General features: G+C 32.0%; 2 protein-coding genes across 2 annotated transcripts; both read right to left on the bottom strand.

Annotated features, from left to right (window-relative positions):
* Window positions 1-3,736: 3,736 nt before the first annotated feature.
* Window positions 3,737-9,210, bottom strand: LOC129809904 (lipase 3-like). The gene is made up of 3 exons (XM_055860051.1): window positions 9,120-9,210; window positions 8,333-9,055; window positions 3,737-5,254 (listed from the first exon to the last, which is right to left on the bottom strand). The coding sequence occupies exons 1-3, from the start codon at window positions 9,168-9,170 to the stop codon at window positions 4,841-4,843; spliced, it is 1,188 nt and encodes a 395-aa protein (XP_055716026.1). The 5' UTR covers window positions 9,171-9,210; the 3' UTR covers window positions 3,737-4,840.
* A 6,057-nt stretch (window positions 9,211-15,267) lies between these two features.
* On the bottom strand, window positions 15,268-16,821 carry LOC129809903 (lipase 3-like). The gene is made up of 3 exons (XM_055860050.1): window positions 16,623-16,821; window positions 15,816-16,541; window positions 15,268-15,759 (listed from the first exon to the last, which is right to left on the bottom strand). Exons 1-3 carry the CDS (start codon window positions 16,758-16,760, stop codon window positions 15,370-15,372), a joined length of 1,254 nt encoding a protein of 417 aa, XP_055716025.1. The 5' UTR covers window positions 16,761-16,821; the 3' UTR covers window positions 15,268-15,369.
* Between the last annotated feature and the right edge of the window lie 1,198 nt (window positions 16,822-18,019).

Below are 18,019 nucleotides of genomic sequence, written 5' to 3'. Positions count from 1 at the left end.
AATCCTTGCTACAAAATGACCTGAATGATTCTGAAAAATTATTGAAATCGATTGCTGTTAAAGGTTTTGAGATCCTCGGGAACTGGACTTAACCTCTGGTCTGAAGCCGGTTGAAGGCTTTCAGGTTTCGCACACACACTGGATTCGAACACTTTATTTTACCCATATTCCTTTAATGAATTCGACATATCTATAGCGTCTATGGCAATATATTTTAATAGCGATTTTTAAGTAAAAACGCCTACACTCTAGGAGCAATTTAAAAAAAAGCTTTTTTTTAAAGAAAATTTACTCTATCACTGTAAGCAGAAACATCAAATTTTTTTAAAAGGGTAAATCTTGACAAATATTGCTTCTAGTTCTAGTATGTAGACGCCATAACACATTTCCTGAAAACATTAGGGCAGGTTCATTAAAAGAATATAGAAAAATACGAAGTGTTCCAAGTCAGAGTATGTGCGTGTCTGAAAGCCTTCCCCTATTCCGTTGGGTGGTTTGAGTAGAGTGGATATCCCAAATGATGCCAGTACCCCAATTGATGAAACCTTAAATAAAATGGCATCTTTTTCAATATTACGATATTTAAGAATTATGAAATATAGTATTAAAAAAAATATTTTCGTCAAGTTGGAATCAAATGAGGTAAGTGGCATAATTCGGGGTATCCACTCTAGTTCTAATATAAGCTTTTACTGCACGGAATTTATTAAGAGATTACATGAGTCTCACAATTGTAAAAGGATAAGTATCTGATTTTGCATAATACTACAACGTTTGAAGATTATTTTCTGAAAAAGTTAAGTCATTCGGAATAAAAGTCTAGGAGATAGAACATTTGGAATCTGTTGCTATGAGTTGTCCAACTTTTTTGTTTTTTTGAAATAAAATCAAGATTTTTGAAAACTACAAGTAATGCTCTGATTTCATTGAAATTTTGCATACATCATAGAGTAATTTCGCAGTTGAATGAAGAATTTTCTTTTTATTATCAAAACTTGTTTCACAAGACAAAAATTAGAGTCAACGCACAAAAAAGTTATTTACAAAAAAAAATCTTCAAAAACTTCAAATTTAATCTTCAAAAAATTCTGTGTTCAAGAACGAGTTCAACTTTTAGGATAACAGAGAATTATTTTGTTTTTTGGCTCTTGGATGAATCTACTATAAGTAACCGTCACTACCACAAATATTGTTTTTTAGTGGGGTTTTGCGATTCACGTAACCCCTTTACCCTTTAAGAACTAGTGAGATACCGGTGTTCCAAAAACAAAAACCATTTTCCGACAATTTAGAGATCAAATTAATTTTATATAGTTAAAAAAGCTAATCTACAATGAAGTAAAGTTTTAAAAAATATTTTTCTGTTTCTTGATATAAATGTAGTTTTTGTTTTTGAAACATTTTTCTTGGAAAAAATTATAATGTGCACACGCCCTAGATTCCAGCTTCTTGAAAGAACTTGAGCACTTCAGCTGCAGAAATCTGGCCACCATAAAGTGAATTTAAATAATTTTTAAAGAATGTTAAAGAAAATAATTTAAAATAATTTAAATAAAGTGACGCCATTTACTCATTGCAGATTAAGAACATGGGGCAAAATGTTTCAAGAGAATTTAAATAGGGGAGACCGGGGAGGTTTGGGACACTTTTTCATGTTTTGACTTTGAGACAGTATTCCAAAAAATCACGATAATGTATTACAATTTCATGCGGTCTATAGGATATTTTATGGGTATTGACTTTACAAAAAGTACCGATAGAACGTAAAAAACAGCTGAATTTTCTTGGAGAAAATAAAACATTTAACTTGACGCTTTGTCCCAAACCTCCCCGATTTGGGGTAGTATGGGACGCAAAAGAGGATGTTTGGGACGCATTTTTTCCCGCATAATTTGCATTATTGGAGCACATTAATTAAGTTAAAATACTAGAATAAAAATATTTCTAATCGAAATAAAAATGTTTAATTTTTTATTTCATACTTAGAAATTAATATCAATTTAATTTGTACAGTAGGTTGATTTATTGTCAATCACTTATTTAATGTATTTTCTTCTTCTTTACTATCCTAGATTTCTTTGCTTTTATATTCTAAATATTGGAATCATCATCATCAAATTCCTTAGGCGAGTAGATTCTTTTGACACATTTAGTTTTGAACTCATTGGCGGATTCCTGTTTGATTTCACGACAACTGCATCTTACCTGTTTTTTCCGTTTTTTCCTTAATTCTCTGAAAAAGCTTTCGTCTTGCCCTTTCTGAAAAACTTGTGAGAATTGTAGAGGATATTGCTCGATAAATTTTCGAGAAAATAGTTTTTAACGGTATTGAGCAAAGGTCGAATATCCTTTGGAGAATAAATTTTGATTCCCAAGACATTGATGGTTTAATTGTCCCTGTATTTAGAGAAATCTGCTCCACTGATAAACTTTGCACAAGAGGGAAATTTTCAGTAAAAACTGGGCATTACTCTCCACTTTGACAATAAAAAATTGCACGCCACCTATAATCTTGTCGAAAATCAACGTCCCATTCATCCCTTTTCAGGTGTGCCAAACATCCCCGTGGGTAGTTTTGGTATTTAAAAACTTTAAGTAAAAAACAAGAGTGTATGATCACGGAAACTTTTACAACAATGTGTTCCCCGATTATACTGCTAGCTAATGAAATAAAAAAGTTTTGAATTTATATCGCTGATATAAAATACAAAAAGCAAAACTGAGAAATCAAAAAATACAATTTTTATCAATTTTTAAGAAAGTGTTCATAGAATTAAAACAATATAACTGAGGATATCCATTCATTTAGTCAAAATACATCTTAATATTGCCTACGATTGAGTAGTGGTTAAATCCCATTTATTTCAAAAATTAATGAAAAAATCGCCTTGTCCCACACTGAATCTGTCCCAAACCTCCCCGGTCTCCCCTACATATTAAAAGTAACCAAAAGTAACAAAATAAGTTTATTTCTCTTTTGTCATCTGCGGCTACCGCCAACTTCACAATTGACCTCATCGGGATAGACGGCGAGAAAATTCCGAATCATCAGTCGTAAAGGCCGTTACATAACTTGTGCAATAATTCAATAATTTATAAACAGTTTTCAAAAAATATTTAATACAAATTATTAGAATCTATTCGTGTCTGATTTGTCAAACTTTTCAATCCGTTATTCATCTTGGGATATCTGAAGGAATTTGGCAACAAATGTTTTTGTTTTGTCCTGTAAAATATGTAAAATATTTAAAAATTTGCATTGATGAGTTGCATATTGTCTACTCACTTCGTCTCCAATTCGCCTCTTCTGCTTTTGTCAAACTAGCAGAGGGAAAGTTTTACCAAAAAAGCCTTGTGAAAATGGTATTATCGTAATGACGTAAGTCGTAAGCTACTTGTTAACTCAATAAACTTATGTTTTTCAATATTTGCCCCAGCATTTTTGAGAATCTTCACAAGAACGACTTTTAGAATATAGCTCGAGATGTTCATTTACCTTCGAAATACAGAAAAGCGTCTCTGGTCTTTGGTAAGGGTGTAGGTATGTAGAATGTTTTTTTTATATAAGAATGACCCGAAAAAAATCTCCAATGTTTCTGGAAGCTTATGAAAAATAAAATATTAGTTATGTAACATTTTGTCCCAAGTTTCCCTGCGATTCAGAAATATTTTCTCACAAGAGTTTCATAGAAAGAACGCCCTTATGCTGAATACCTATGTTACATAATCATCTTACTTTTTTTATCTGTAATTCATAATTTTATTGCTCTTTAAAAATATACATCTTCATGCAAAGTCCAAAAGTTCTCTATTAGGATTCCTTGAGAAGAATCTTTTAAATTTTTCTTACAAAAAATGTAGATTTTTTTTACTTTAATTTTTCTCAATAAATGAATTTTAGAATGGGAGGTGCATTTATGCATATCTGGCCATAGGATAGTGGCTTTTCGAAAACTCATCCATCCAAAATGAATCACGGTCACTATATACATAATGTCTAGAGGCAATTTGAAATTCAATTCATTCCAATTATGAATCAGTAATGTTGAGAATATTATTAGACCATTATGTGGCGGCGATAAACAAGCAATAAAACTGTATTCATCTATGTGATTAATAATGTGCTATAGAAGAAAATTTACACTATGCGGGATTCTTTATTGATACAGTATAAATATTTGACTTTCCCTTAATAACAAATTACAGTAAAACTTATCAGCCAATTGAAAGGCAGTTCAACAAACTTGTGGTGAAGAATAGTGAAATTTACATTTAAGAAAGAACACATTTGTAATAAATATTAAAATTTTGAAAATTAGAAACTTATTGTCTCAAACTGCTTATTTTTTTCATAAAAAGTAATTCCATTTGGATTAAATTCTTCTCATCATTCATTGAAAAAGTTAATGCGTATTAAGATTTTATCACGAAAATTTACCATTTGTCTTATAGTGCTATATGCAACAAATTGCAATATAATGCATAACTGCACAACTTTCTAACTGTATTGAAACTTTGCTGACGATTGCTCAGTGATACTTTTCAGATAAGATTTAGTATTTGTGACAGATAAGAAATTGAATTTTACTTAAATACGAAACATTCTCAACACCATTGAACAAAGTTGTAATCTTCGAGAGCTTCAGCAAGATTCTAATGGAATTCCCTTATCCACCTTTTGCAGCAATTGTGAACTTTGGTAAACTCATTTGATGTGATGATAAAAGGAATTGAATTTATTGGGGCTGAAACTGATATAGTCTGGAAACTCAAAAGCGATATAGCCGACACAAACTTTGTACCATCACCCAAAGAAATTCACATCAACAAAGGATTAAGCTTAACCTTTATTCATTCTAGTCATTCCTCGGAAGTTTGAGGTATTTTTGAGTATGCTCAGTACATTTTCATAGACTAATTGTCGTGCTTGTAGAGCATAGATAAAGTCCAAGTGATTGAATTTTGGAAATGGCACTTGGTATTTAGCAACAATATTTGGTAATTTCTGGATTAACTTTTCGACATCCTTTACCGTGCAAAGCCAATCATTTTCAGCAAAATGGATCACAGTTGGAGTAGTTATTTCCTCAATGGGATATTTCGGAGGAATCCTTGAACCATATTTGATCTCATTGCCCAATTTTCCATAATCAAATAACCTGAATTCGCCTGAATTAATACACTGTGCATAATGAATTATTTGATTTACAGATGCACCTGCTGGTGTATTCTCAAGTATTCTTGGAAGGAGTTTCTGCAAATAAGAAGACGTTATAAATTGTAATTTAAACCTGTAATTTAAATAAGGCTACTGAAGCTGAATTATTTCAAAGTTTTTCGTTATTAGCATTTAAGATATTTTCAGTTTAATTTAATTTCAAATTTATACATCTTTTATTTTAACTCTAGTTCAATGCGGCTATTGCCGGCTTAGTGTGCAGACCAACCTTCTCGAGAAACCTGTGGAAACCCTCTACTCGTTATCTGTGTTCTAAAAAATAACCTTTAATTCCATTTCTAGTATTCGTTGTTACCAAGGCGAGATATTAGAGTCGCAAGTGGTGTACAAGTGAAAATGAAGTCACTTTTTATTTATTTAGAGGATTTGGAGGATTTTTGATGTGTATATGCCCATATAATATACCCATATTATGTCCCGAAAAGCACCTTGTCCAGAAACACCACACATTACCCTATACGCCACTTTTAGCTCAGATTTTAAATTCGAGCGGCAGTATAATTCGAAAAATTTGTTGACATTTTACAACTTCTGTTACGATAATAAAATGTAGTAAATAACGATAAAATCTCTTATATCTTACTTAATTTTTCTGAAGAAATATTCAGTTAAAGGTTATAAATTTATTCACAATATTCATTATTTATGAAAAACGTGCCTTTTTCATTACAGTATAATTTACCTTAATTTTTACAGAAGTTTCAAATTTATGTAAGTTGCTCGCAAATAATAATATAGCTATTGCAGTTGATTTTGAATCAATTTGATGGCAACATTGTGAGTATTCGAGTAGAAGAAAATTTATGAATAATAAATTAAAGAGATTATTAAGATTTTGGGGACTGTATTACAGATTATTTTGGTAATATTTTGGTGGTAACCTTTTAACCAAAGAGCTCTCTATCCAATTCCGGAGTACAGGATTTGCCGGATCCTGTGCTGTGGTTGAACGTTGAACAGGTATAAAGTCTTTCGGGTGAATGGCAATGAAGTAAGAGCGCTGTGGTACACGGGGTTTTAAGAGTTACCTTAAAAATATCTCACTGATCTGACCGCTAACCTGGCGCTTAATTATTTTTCAGAGTACGTTAAGTAACTTTTCAAATATGTTAAGAAACTTTTAGCCGATAAAAAATGATCAACTTTTGGGGAAAAAATAGTTTTGATACGATATTAAATTAAATAATTTTTCTGAAATGCCTAAATAATAGGTATTTATGGATTAAAAACAACCCAAAAGAAAAAAAAAGAAAAATTAATAATTGTTTTCATCTGATTTATCGAATATAACTTTGCCAAGAAATGTTTGGGCAATAATGTACTTCTGAAGCTTCTAAATTAGTTGTTTCACTCGTACTTTTGGTCTATTACAGGCTTTTCAAAACAGTTTCAATAAATTAAAAAAGTAGCTTCATTGGTCTCTTAGAAAATTCATAGAAAGAAACTGTTGGTCGTAAAACACAAATTATATTAAAATATCATTAGTATGCAAAAATAACTGATGCTAGAAATTCCAAAAATATAAAAAACATAGTAAAAATAAATTTCTTGAGATTTTTTTTTATTTTCTTAAATAGATTTTTTAAAATACTAAATAAATTTATTGATTCCTAAGTATGAAAAGAGCATGAAATGTAAGAAGTGCTGGAAGTCACTTCTGGAGTCTTCCGAAATACTGGAACTATAAAGGGCTCTTCTATATAAATTGTGGAAGTGTCTGGAAATGTTGTACACATTTTCACCTTAATATCTCCCCCTTGGTTGTTACATACAACCCATCAATATAAAATGTATTACGTGGCATTTTAAATAATCTCACTTTCTATTTGAGACACATATAAAATCAGTTTATATTTATGTTTGTATTCTGACGTTCTAATAATAATTTTTTCAACTGAAATTTCAATTTAAGATTTCTTTATTTGTTGCAAAATTAACATAAATATCACAATTTTCACATTTGTTAAAATGTTGATAGGCGTACACGAAGTGAAGAAATAAAAGTCAATTCTAAATAAATTTAAATTCAATTGAAATAAATTATCAGAACTCAGAACATATTTTTTAAAGAGTGAGAGACAAGAATTCACATGATTTGTGTCACTGACTGTTTAAAAAAACAGCAAAATTTAATAATTTTTATACATCCAATCCTCAATCAATTACACAAATTAGCAAAATGGAGTAAAATTTTAATGAATATTTCCAATCAAAGGATTATGTTACCTGTATTAGTTATATATTTAACACAAAACTGTTTTTTAAAGACATCAAAATAAAAATCCTAAAAATTAAGTTTTGAATGAGCGATACCAGTGTATGATTTTAGATTTCACCAATCACTCAAAATATTGCCAGAAATACCTTAGGAGTATTTATTTCGAATTTCTAATAAAAATTAGGTATTAAAATCGGATTGGAATAGGTTAAGTTTTGTTAGGAATTCCAAGACCTTTCCAATGAGCTCTGATACCGTTCAGATTATAAATGCGATTCTAAAGCCTTTTTAACCTTTAACTTTGAAGAACCATTATTAGGAATAATTTAACGGATTTTCGTATATGAACGAAATGTCCGCCTAATTAACCTCTTAAAAACATCCAAAAATGAAAACAAATCGCACAACGCGTTTTGGAGGGAAAGGGGAGGGGTGGCAGAAAATAAGGTTCATGTTAATGGTCCCAGAATCAACATATCGAGAGGTCTCCTGAAGGTTCCAAGTCTCCATGTCTAATCGTTTGGCCTCTAGACGTGGTAACGGCCGGACGTACAAACAAACAGACAGACAAACAGCGTGACATAATTTTTCAGAAATTTTGAAAAAAAATCTTGAACGGATTTTTTTTACACTTCAAGGATGCAACTTTAACAATGCAAATCTTATAAAAAATAAATATATCAAGATAAAGTTGATTTTATTTTGAATTTATTTAAACTAAGTTCGGTTCAAAGAAAAATAATTAAAAAGAAATCTTTTTGATTTTGAAAAGATAGTTTATGTTTGTGTTGCTTTCCTTTTTGCAACTGCGAGCAAATAATGTATTGAACATAGTTAATCAATCTTAAAACTCAGCTTTCAAAGTCTTCACTTACCAGATCCATTTGTTGTGAATCAAACCCAGCAATGATGAATAAGATATTAGTCAACAAACTCTGTACCACAGCATTATTTCTGTAGAGAGACTTTCGCACCTTTTGAACTATATTCGTATCATTGGGGAAAAGTTCATGGACACCCATCGAATCTAGCAGGAACTTTGTTTGATTTGCCAAAGGTGCCAGAGCTTTAATAAATGGACTTTTGGCATTTGACAAAAACACCGCTGGTGCTAGAGCTTGGAACATAGACACCTTTTTGCTGTAATCATTTCGCATTGATGCCAACGCGAGGAATGCGGTTGTTCCTTGGGAGTAACCAATGTAGTGCAGAGATGTTTGTCCCGTTTTATTGAGCGTATAATCAATCATTGCGGGAAGATCATAAATCCCAATTTCGTGCCAACTAAATTGCCAGAAGTCTCTACTTTTAGGCTTAAGGGACACATGTCGTCGAGAATAGTTATTCCCACGGGCATTACCCATCCACACATCATAGCCCTGTTCTGCCAGTAAGTAGGGTAGACTTCTACTTGGGCCAGCTACTATCCAATCAACGGATGAACAGAGTAATCCGTGTTGGAGAAACACAATTCCTTCGCTTCCACTTTCACGTGTCTTCACGCCATGAGGAATACGATGCAATGTGAGAAGGTAACCATCATCTGTCTGCACTACATGTTCCTCAGCATTGTAACCGTAAGATTGCGTTATATCTAACTGAAAGATGAAAGGATATTATGAAATAGTGAAATATTTGCTCCTTTTTGCTTGGATAACACACGAAAGCTCGCAATTGTCTGCATGATGTATGCAACTTATTAAATCTCATCATTTTGACACACGCGCACTGAATCACAAACTTCACAACACAACTGAACTTTCTGAGCATTATTTACTCTGTAATCTGATGACTATATACTGGTAGTAGTATGGTTTGAAAAATCACTTCCAATACATGGGAAATTTCTCACATCTTCTCAATGAAGAGGCAACGGAATAGAAAAGATTTCGCTGATTGCTTGAAAGTAAAGAAAAATTTCAAGAATAAAAAAAATATATATATATATATATATATATATATATATATATATATATATATATATGCACGTTTACTGTGTTCTAATTCTGAGTTCTGCAATACTAACCTGTCTAGTTAAAATTAAACCATACAGTAAAAAACAAGGATAATCGTTGTTATGCTTTTTATTACAATTAGGGGAGCGTGAGGCAATTTCACGTAGCTAAACATTTTTTTTTCACAACTTATTTGTCAAATGAACATAAAATATATTTAAATAAACTGACTAGGGTGGAAGGAACACTAATTGGCACTTTAAGAACTCGTGTTAGGATCCTTTAACACCCATTTCTGTGTCATTTGGAATTTGGTTCACCTCGTTCACCTACACGGTAAAAACTTTTGGACACTGACCAAAATATTGGAACAAGTTTTCCTGGGGACAATTTTTTTTGGAATTAATTTGTACCTAGAGAAGATATGTTTTTGTTCCAAAAAGTTTCCTTTACAGTTTTGTTATGAAATATAGTTACAATTTCGTTAGAGTTTTCTTTTGGAACCGTTTTGATACGGTGGAATGTCTACAAATTTGAGTTGATTTCGTTTTATACAAATTTGTTCCTAAAAGTTGGAATAGAATTTGTTTCACTCGGCTGGTTTGTTCCTACTGTCAGGAACAAATTGGTGCATATTTTTATAACAATATTTTTCCTACATCTGTAGCATATTTGTTCCAAAAATTTTCGGTGTCCGTGGACGAGGTAATTTTTGGAACGAAAGTGTTACTCATATGGTAAATCTTTTTGTTTCCATTGTCGGGAACAAATTCGTGTAAACGATGTCGTTTTACAGTAAAGTACTATACTTCAGTCGAGATGGATTTCGATTGCGAAAGTTCATAAGGAACATCAAATAAGGATCAACTTATTAATATGCAATATGCGAGGGCTGGCAGCAAGAGGGGAAGTGAATCTCGAATTCGTTACTAATATTGATTATCTTTTTGAGTCTCGTAAAATGATCATGATTGTGCCAAAAAATTATGGTGTCCGTGGACGAGCTAATTTTTGGAACAAATGTGTGCAGAAATTTTTTACCATGTAGCCTTACAGGATGAGGTAGATTATTGATAAGACGTCATATTACTTGCAATTTAGTAGATATATTAATTAAATCCAATATTTTGACATAATTTCCAACAAGTGTTCCCTATGGAACATGTGTTTTTTCGATCGTAGCATAATGAGACGACTAAGTTTGTTCTTAGCCAAGTTAGTTCCTGACACATTACAAAATAGGCTTAGCATTCACTTATATCCACATAACATAGATTTTATAGGTTTTTATGAAGATATTTCTACTGAAATGCACTAATACTCTTTAGAAAATAAAAGTACTTGTCAATTGACTTCATAAATTCAATTATAACAACAAGAATTATTCACTGGAATCGCCTAAATTGGCTTAAGTCGCGAGATAGCTTCCACTTCACAAATAAATTGTAATTAATAAAAATTATTGCATGTGTGCGGGCCTTTTTCGTGAGCCTTGGTGGAAATTCTTGAAGATTCGTGAAATGTTCAGAAACTCGCGGGAGCACTGGATATAATTCAGGACAGCAATTGAAACCATCGGCAGTCCGGTATATTATTGAAATATCTTAAGAACTCAAGAATTCCAAGAACCCTTGGTAAGTCGAGGATCATTTGCAGAACTGGGGAATCTTCGTACCTTCAGGTAATTTGAAAAATCCTCAATAAACTGTTGGAGCCTTGGCTAACCCTTCAAGATCATTTTTTTCGTTTCCTTTCGTACAAAACTTTGATTTGTCTATTCTTTTTGTTAGGGGAAATGCTCATAATTTTGTCCAGTTTCTTATTTTGGACACTTTGAGGATAACATTGGACACTAAAAATAAATTGATTAAAATGATGGATTTTTATTCCAATATTTGACGAATAATGAATTCTATCTAAATATTTGTTCTTTTTGGAAGATTTTAATACTAAATACGTTAAAATTTGAATATGATTTGAGTTGAAATTGCTTTGTTGAAAATTCAGTGTGAGCAATTGCTTACGAGAAATATGACAGAACTTCGTGGCTTACTTCAGTCTTATTTAGTTTTGGTGAAGTACTAACAAAGTTTGTTCGCTGTTTTTGAGTGATATTATTGAATATTCATTGAATATTGTGTTGATTCACGTTAGTGGTGATTTGTACATTTGACCTGAAGTGAGATTTGCCTTGTGAATTATATTTTTCGTGTGAAAAATGGGAAATTTTTTAAGACATTCAACAGTGAGGTGATGATTCTTATTTTGGACAGGTGCTTTTCTCACGAAATTTCGCGAAGTTTTAGCTTTTGTGATGACTAGGTTGGACAAATGCCTGGAGAAACAAAGGAGCATCATCTCTACGAAAGAGATGTAGCGAGAAATGCCTTGAAAGGCTCCCAGAAAGGTCAGGGAATGAGCGAATCCGCACGTACTTGGAGTATCGAAGTCAACTCACTTTAATGAATGATATGGAAAGTGTCCGGGCCTCTTGTGACATTCTACGTTTCCCTTACATGAACAGGAAGAGGACTTGGTAAGATTGGTTCATAAAATGAAGAACAATGGGCATCCTATTGAGGCGGATTAGCTGTCCAAATTTACAGCCAAGTTGGCCAAATTAATAAACAAGTTGTCCAAAATAAGAGCAAAGGTCACCTCTACTTATCAATTCATTTTTAAACGTATTAAAACTAATTTTAATAAAAATAAGACGATAAATAGCTTGCTAAGTTTCTAAACAACCCTTCTGAAAAGAGAGTAACAAGAAATGTCAATTAGTATAGAAAATATCGCACTTCAAACTTGGAACTTCGATGCTTATAAGCAGACTGTCCAAAATTATGAGCACTTCCCCTATATCGTGTCCATCGTGTGTCAAAAATGTGTATATTTTTTCACAAAAGTATCACACATTTTGTGTAAAATTTTATAAGTATTTATTTGAAAAACATGTTTCATTTGAAATGTAGTTTATATAGAGAAAATAAATTAATCTGTGAAGTTTTTGTTAATTAATGGGCTGTAGAAACAAATAATTATCCAATATATTTTTTTATTAATCTCTGTTCTAAATTTTTATATTAATGCTACAAAATAATAAATAATTTTTTCTATTATAAATAGGGGGCTTCAGTGGGTACACTAATCAATTAAGTAATTAACTAAATAGCCTGGGTACAGCAGTTCCGAAAAGATATAATCAACCCATAAACAAATCCTAATCTTAATCAGTATTACATATATTTTTGAGACGTTGAACAAATTCAAAATTTTATTTTATCTTCTAATTATCCGAAAAATAATGCGGGCAATGTATAGATAGACTGTGAGTCTAAATTTATTTAACACAAGTACTCTGTGTTTCAAAGTGATATTGCTGTGGTTTCGGGCAATAGAAAGAAAGTTACAGGGAAAGTCATGCTATTGATGTTGAGTGCTCGACTGATTCTGTAATTAATTTAGTTGGATTGAGTGTACAAACTAGTGACTCGTGTCAGTGGTCTATAAATTGAAGTGTTATCATAAAGAACTTTACAAGTAGCAAAAATTGATATCACAAATCTTAGATATTGCTTAAATGCGACAATTTTTATATTTATAAAGTGGGAAAATGTAATTATCGAAATCCTCTACATTGTCTTCAAAAGCACAATCGAACCTAATTATATCGCTTCAGATAGATGGGGAAAATAGAAACTAATTCTTATTGATTAGAATGTTTTGTATAATTTGTAATGGACTATTTATAGGAAAAGAAGTCATTAATATCTTTTGTTATTTTTGTTATATTCAAAGGTTCACATTCACTCTTAATTTAATACAAGTGGGTAGTATAATATAAGGAAATTAGGCGATAAGCGCCCTGGGGTTAGACGAATACGTGTAGTTCAAATTTAAACTTTAAACTCAAATCTGCTTCAGGATAATAATATGTTTAAAATGATGCTTGTTCTAAGAAATTTCCCGCGCATACGATCTTTACGGCTTTCTTTTAGTCATATAGATAATATAAGGACAATAAAGTAATGACCTACAAACAACCATGAGATAAATTTCAGGCTTAATTCCACTTATGTGCAAGTTTATCAAGCCAAGTACAACTTCATTGATTTATAAGAGTCCAAAGATTTATTTGCTTTAATTCCACTATCCTTAATAAAAATGTCTCGAATAATTGGCCTTATTTCAAATATACAAGTGAATTAAAATAATAATTTACTTATTTTTTCAATTTTAAAAAAATACAGAGATCTAATATTGATGAAGTTTTCCTATTGTTATTCCTTCTGTGACAAAATGACCATACAAAATCTGTGACGTGTATTTTATAATAATTATTACTGCTCGAATTCAAACATTTAACCACTCTGGAGAACTGATTTTTAAACCGATTTGCTTAAGTTTGGATATTTTAAAAAGGTTTTTAAATTTCAATCCCGATGCATCGAACCCAATCAGTAGGGGAGACCGGGGTAGAATTATCCACGAATAGTATTAGATATTGGCATCCTATAGTTTTCCTTTGAAGGAATATTGAGGAGACCACCCTTTATTCTAAATAAATACTTCCCTTCCTACTCATTAAAATATGGCTGCAGCAGAATGGTAAGTATTTTGGTAAAATGGTAAGTAAAAAATTCAAAAATGTTAAGTTAAAAATGCAAATTTGGTAAGCAAAAAATCAAAATTTGTAAGTAAAAAGTCAAAATTTGTAAGTAAAACTTCAAAATTGGTAAGTAAAATATAAAAATTGGTAAGTAAAAAATCAAAATTGGTAAGTAGAACATCAAAATTGGTAAGTTAAAATTCAAAATTGGTAAGTAAAAAAAGAAATTGGTAAGTAAAAATTCAAAATTGTTAAGTAAAATATTGAAAAACGTTAAGTAAAAAAAATCTAAAATGGTAAATAAAAAATTCTGAAATGGTAAATAAAAAATCTAAAATGGTAAGTAAATAAACCTAAAATGGTAAGTAAAAAAATCTAAAATAGTAAGTAGAAAACTCTAAAATGGTAAGTAGAAAACTCTAAAATGGTAAGTAAAAAAATCAGGAATGGTAAGTAGAAAATATAAAAAGGTAAGTAAATGAATCACAACATTTTTTGTACAAATTATACGTAATTAAAAATCTCATTTGATGGCTAATTCTACCCCGGTATCCCCTAATAAATCCGTTAACTATTTTTGATTGGTGTATCTTTTTTTTTTAAATATCATCATCATTTTCACCCGTTTCTTCCAATAGGAGTCTATAGGAGACTATAAGAGTCGCTGGCCCATAACATCATGGTTCAGCCCACGCCTGTTGATCCTCCGCCACTTCAGAAAGATATTCAGGTTGAATCCTTGAATCTCACGACGCTCCAATGCTTGATTCTGAATATAATTCAGCCACCTTGTCCTAGGTCTGCCCCGAGGTCGAGGTCTCCTCACATTGGCTTGTATATTTTTTATTTGTCTTTAAGCTTGTTTTCGGGCTAGAGATCAAATGGTATGAGATATCGACTTCCGTTCTTTGGTGACCCCTTCCATAAGTCAATATTATCTCGGGACATTTTTTTCTCTTATCCATTCACTCCTCTCTTTCCCCTCGACAACCATGCTTTTTGGTTTATTTCAACAATTTGTATTATCCAAATTATAAAAGCGATTTAAAATACAACACTATTTTCCATATATAATTCTTATCGTTTAGCCAATTATCTGCTAACACAAATAATGAATATCTACATAATTCTTGGATTCTAATATTTACCATTGTTGCAGTGTTCGTATGTAAATGTGAGACTAAAACATCAAGCAATGTAATGCACACACATCTTTTCATAAAATATTAAGATTATTATTGTGTGATTTCGATGTTATCAGTAACGATTTATTTTCAATTTACATAAGGTTGGTAACAATTAGGTAGAGTTTGATTTTGTTTTTTAAGTAGTACAATTTTTGGACAGGCTATGATTCGGGAAATTGATCCATCAACGCGATAACATGGTTATGAACTAATGTTTTAACATCAATGGCCCAGAGAAAATCAAGATGATTAAATTTTTCATATGGGACATTGTAGCTTTTCACTAAAATATTCTCTATTCTAGACTTAAGTTGCTCAACGTCTTTAACTGCAGACAACCAATCGTTTTTACTGTAATATAGGGCAATAGGGGCTGTGATTCTCTCAATTGGATATTCAGGTGGAGTAAAGGTATTGTAGATCTGCATGTTACCTAACCAGCCGTGGTCATACTGCCGGAATTTGCCCGAATTGTAAAGCTGGCCGTAGTGAACAAATTGTTTTGTCGAAGCTCCAGCAGGTGTATAATATGTGATTTGTGGTAGCATGGTCTACAAGAATTAGTTTTTAGTATTTTGTGCAAAATATAAATTTATATAGTATTTACCTTATTAAGTTGTTCTGAATCGAATCCACCAATTAAGAAGATGACGTTAGCACATATTTCTTGAAAAATGGACTGATCTCTGCACAGAAAAAAACCTCCCAACTGCAACATAGCGCTACTAGGTGCAAATTCATTGATGCCCAGAAGACTGGCAATCTTATCCAAGATGAATACAAAAGGAGCCAAAGCCCTGAAGAAAGGTGATTTCATATTCCTCATATACGATACTGGTGCTAAGGCATTAGCTAGAATAATTTTTTCATTGTACTCAGGTCGAAGTGAAAGCAGTACGAATAGAACTGTTGTCCCTTGTGAATGTCCAGTGTAGTACAAACGGCTTTGTCCAGTTTCATTCAATGCATAGTCAATCATGGCTGGGACATCATATATTCCTATTTCATGCCAACTGAACTGCCAAAATTCTGAAGAACTGGGACTTAAAGTGATATGTGCCTTGGAATGGGTATTTCCTCGAGCATTTCCCATCCAAACGTCATATCCTTTATCTGCTAACTGGTATGCTAAACCTGTTGAAGGCCCAGTTACAACCCAATCGGCTGATGAGCACAAAAGTCCATGTTGAAGAAATGCAACGCGTTTATTGGGAGCTGGACCTGCTTCACGAGCCAAGCCATGTGGAATCCGATGCATTGTAAGGAGATAACCATCTTCTGTCTGAACTTCATAACTTTCCACTGGATATCCATGAGATTTAATCAATTCTGTCTGTAATTCCAAGTATTAGATTCAGATTATTACCTTTTTATCTCTTTAAATTCACTGTGAGAAAAATTTGGCGCTACTTACAACAGATGGAAAGAGCTTGGGCTTGGCTCCTGCCATATCAAATGGTATATCAGTAATCACTTCGTAATTGTCATATATTTCTTCAGAAAATACAGAAGACCCCAACAAAATAGCACAAACCGCAAACACCTTAATCATTTTCTCATACAACTGGCACTAATTCACCAAGAAATCGGAATTCGATCTGTAGCAATACTTCATTGCTTTTTCCATTTTAAAGCTTTTCATTATCTTATCACATATAAAAGAATTAATTAAGGATTTTGAGTAGACCCTCAACATGGGGTTCTACTGAGTGGCTATTATTTAGTTTTGAGCAATATACAAAGTCTTTTGAGAACACGTAAGATATCGTTCAATTACATCGTCATAATAATTATGACGATTTTACGATCACACTGAATCTTTCTCCCAAGAAATAAAAAAGCACAAAGATTATTATAAACGTTCTGATAGGGTCTGCCATTTTTTTTCAACGCCTAGCAAAAGATATCTTTCCACAAATATTTCCAGAATTTTTAAAAACAATTTTTTTCTGTTAAAAGCATTTAAATCGGATCACCTGATAAAACACTTTTTCACGTTGACTTCACCAGAACTTAAATTTGCGACTATTGAAAGCTTCTCAACAGCATATATACTATTCAAATAGCTTTTGACATCGTAGTTAAATCATAATATTTTAATGTATATTTTCACTGCCGTGTAGCGCGCAATAAAATGGTTTAAGGTAAAATCAATCTGATGACAAATTACGATACGGGTTGCTCGAAAAGTTCGTGGAGCAGCGCAAATAAGTGAAGAGTGATTAATTAATATAATTTAGTACTATTTACTTTTCATATGCTTCAATGTAAGGTTTCATTTCCTATGGTAAATTTTTTTATGAGATAGTCAATTGTTGAGGGTCAATACGGTTTAACTGATTTAAGATAGAAAAGAACTTAACTTAGGTCAGTTAATAAGGGACAAAATAGACTCAGGATGAACCTATAAAATATTTTGTAGAAGCCAATTCCTCTATCAAAATAACAACTGTCATAATTTGAAAATCGTGAGTTACTTCCCCTTTATAGAACAGTACCGCAACAGAGTGTTAGTATTGAGAGGGAGTCAGTCTTGGTCTGACTGAGAAATGGGGAGCATCAAGCTCTAGGTTCCTGGGCTATTGATATACAATAATTGGTCACTCTAAGGCCAGGGGCATCAATTAGACTGGACTGGATAAAGAAGATTGATGCAAAAGAGCTCTAACCGATGATCGATGATCCCAAGTAATAATAAATTTAGGATAAATTTTTACTGGAAGAAACCCTTATCCAAAAGTTAGAAGTAGCATTTTTTCAAAGCATATGATCGGTCCAAAGGTTAGGAAATAGTGTCGTCTCATCTGGAAT

Source organism: Phlebotomus papatasi, chromosome 1 (assembly GCF_024763615.1).
Source record: "Phlebotomus papatasi isolate M1 chromosome 1, Ppap_2.1, whole genome shotgun sequence".
Taxonomy (NCBI): Eukaryota; Metazoa; Arthropoda; class Insecta; order Diptera; family Psychodidae; genus Phlebotomus; species Phlebotomus papatasi.
The sequence above is the reverse complement of the archived record's forward strand: the minus strand, read 5'-3'. Positions and strand labels throughout refer to the sequence as shown.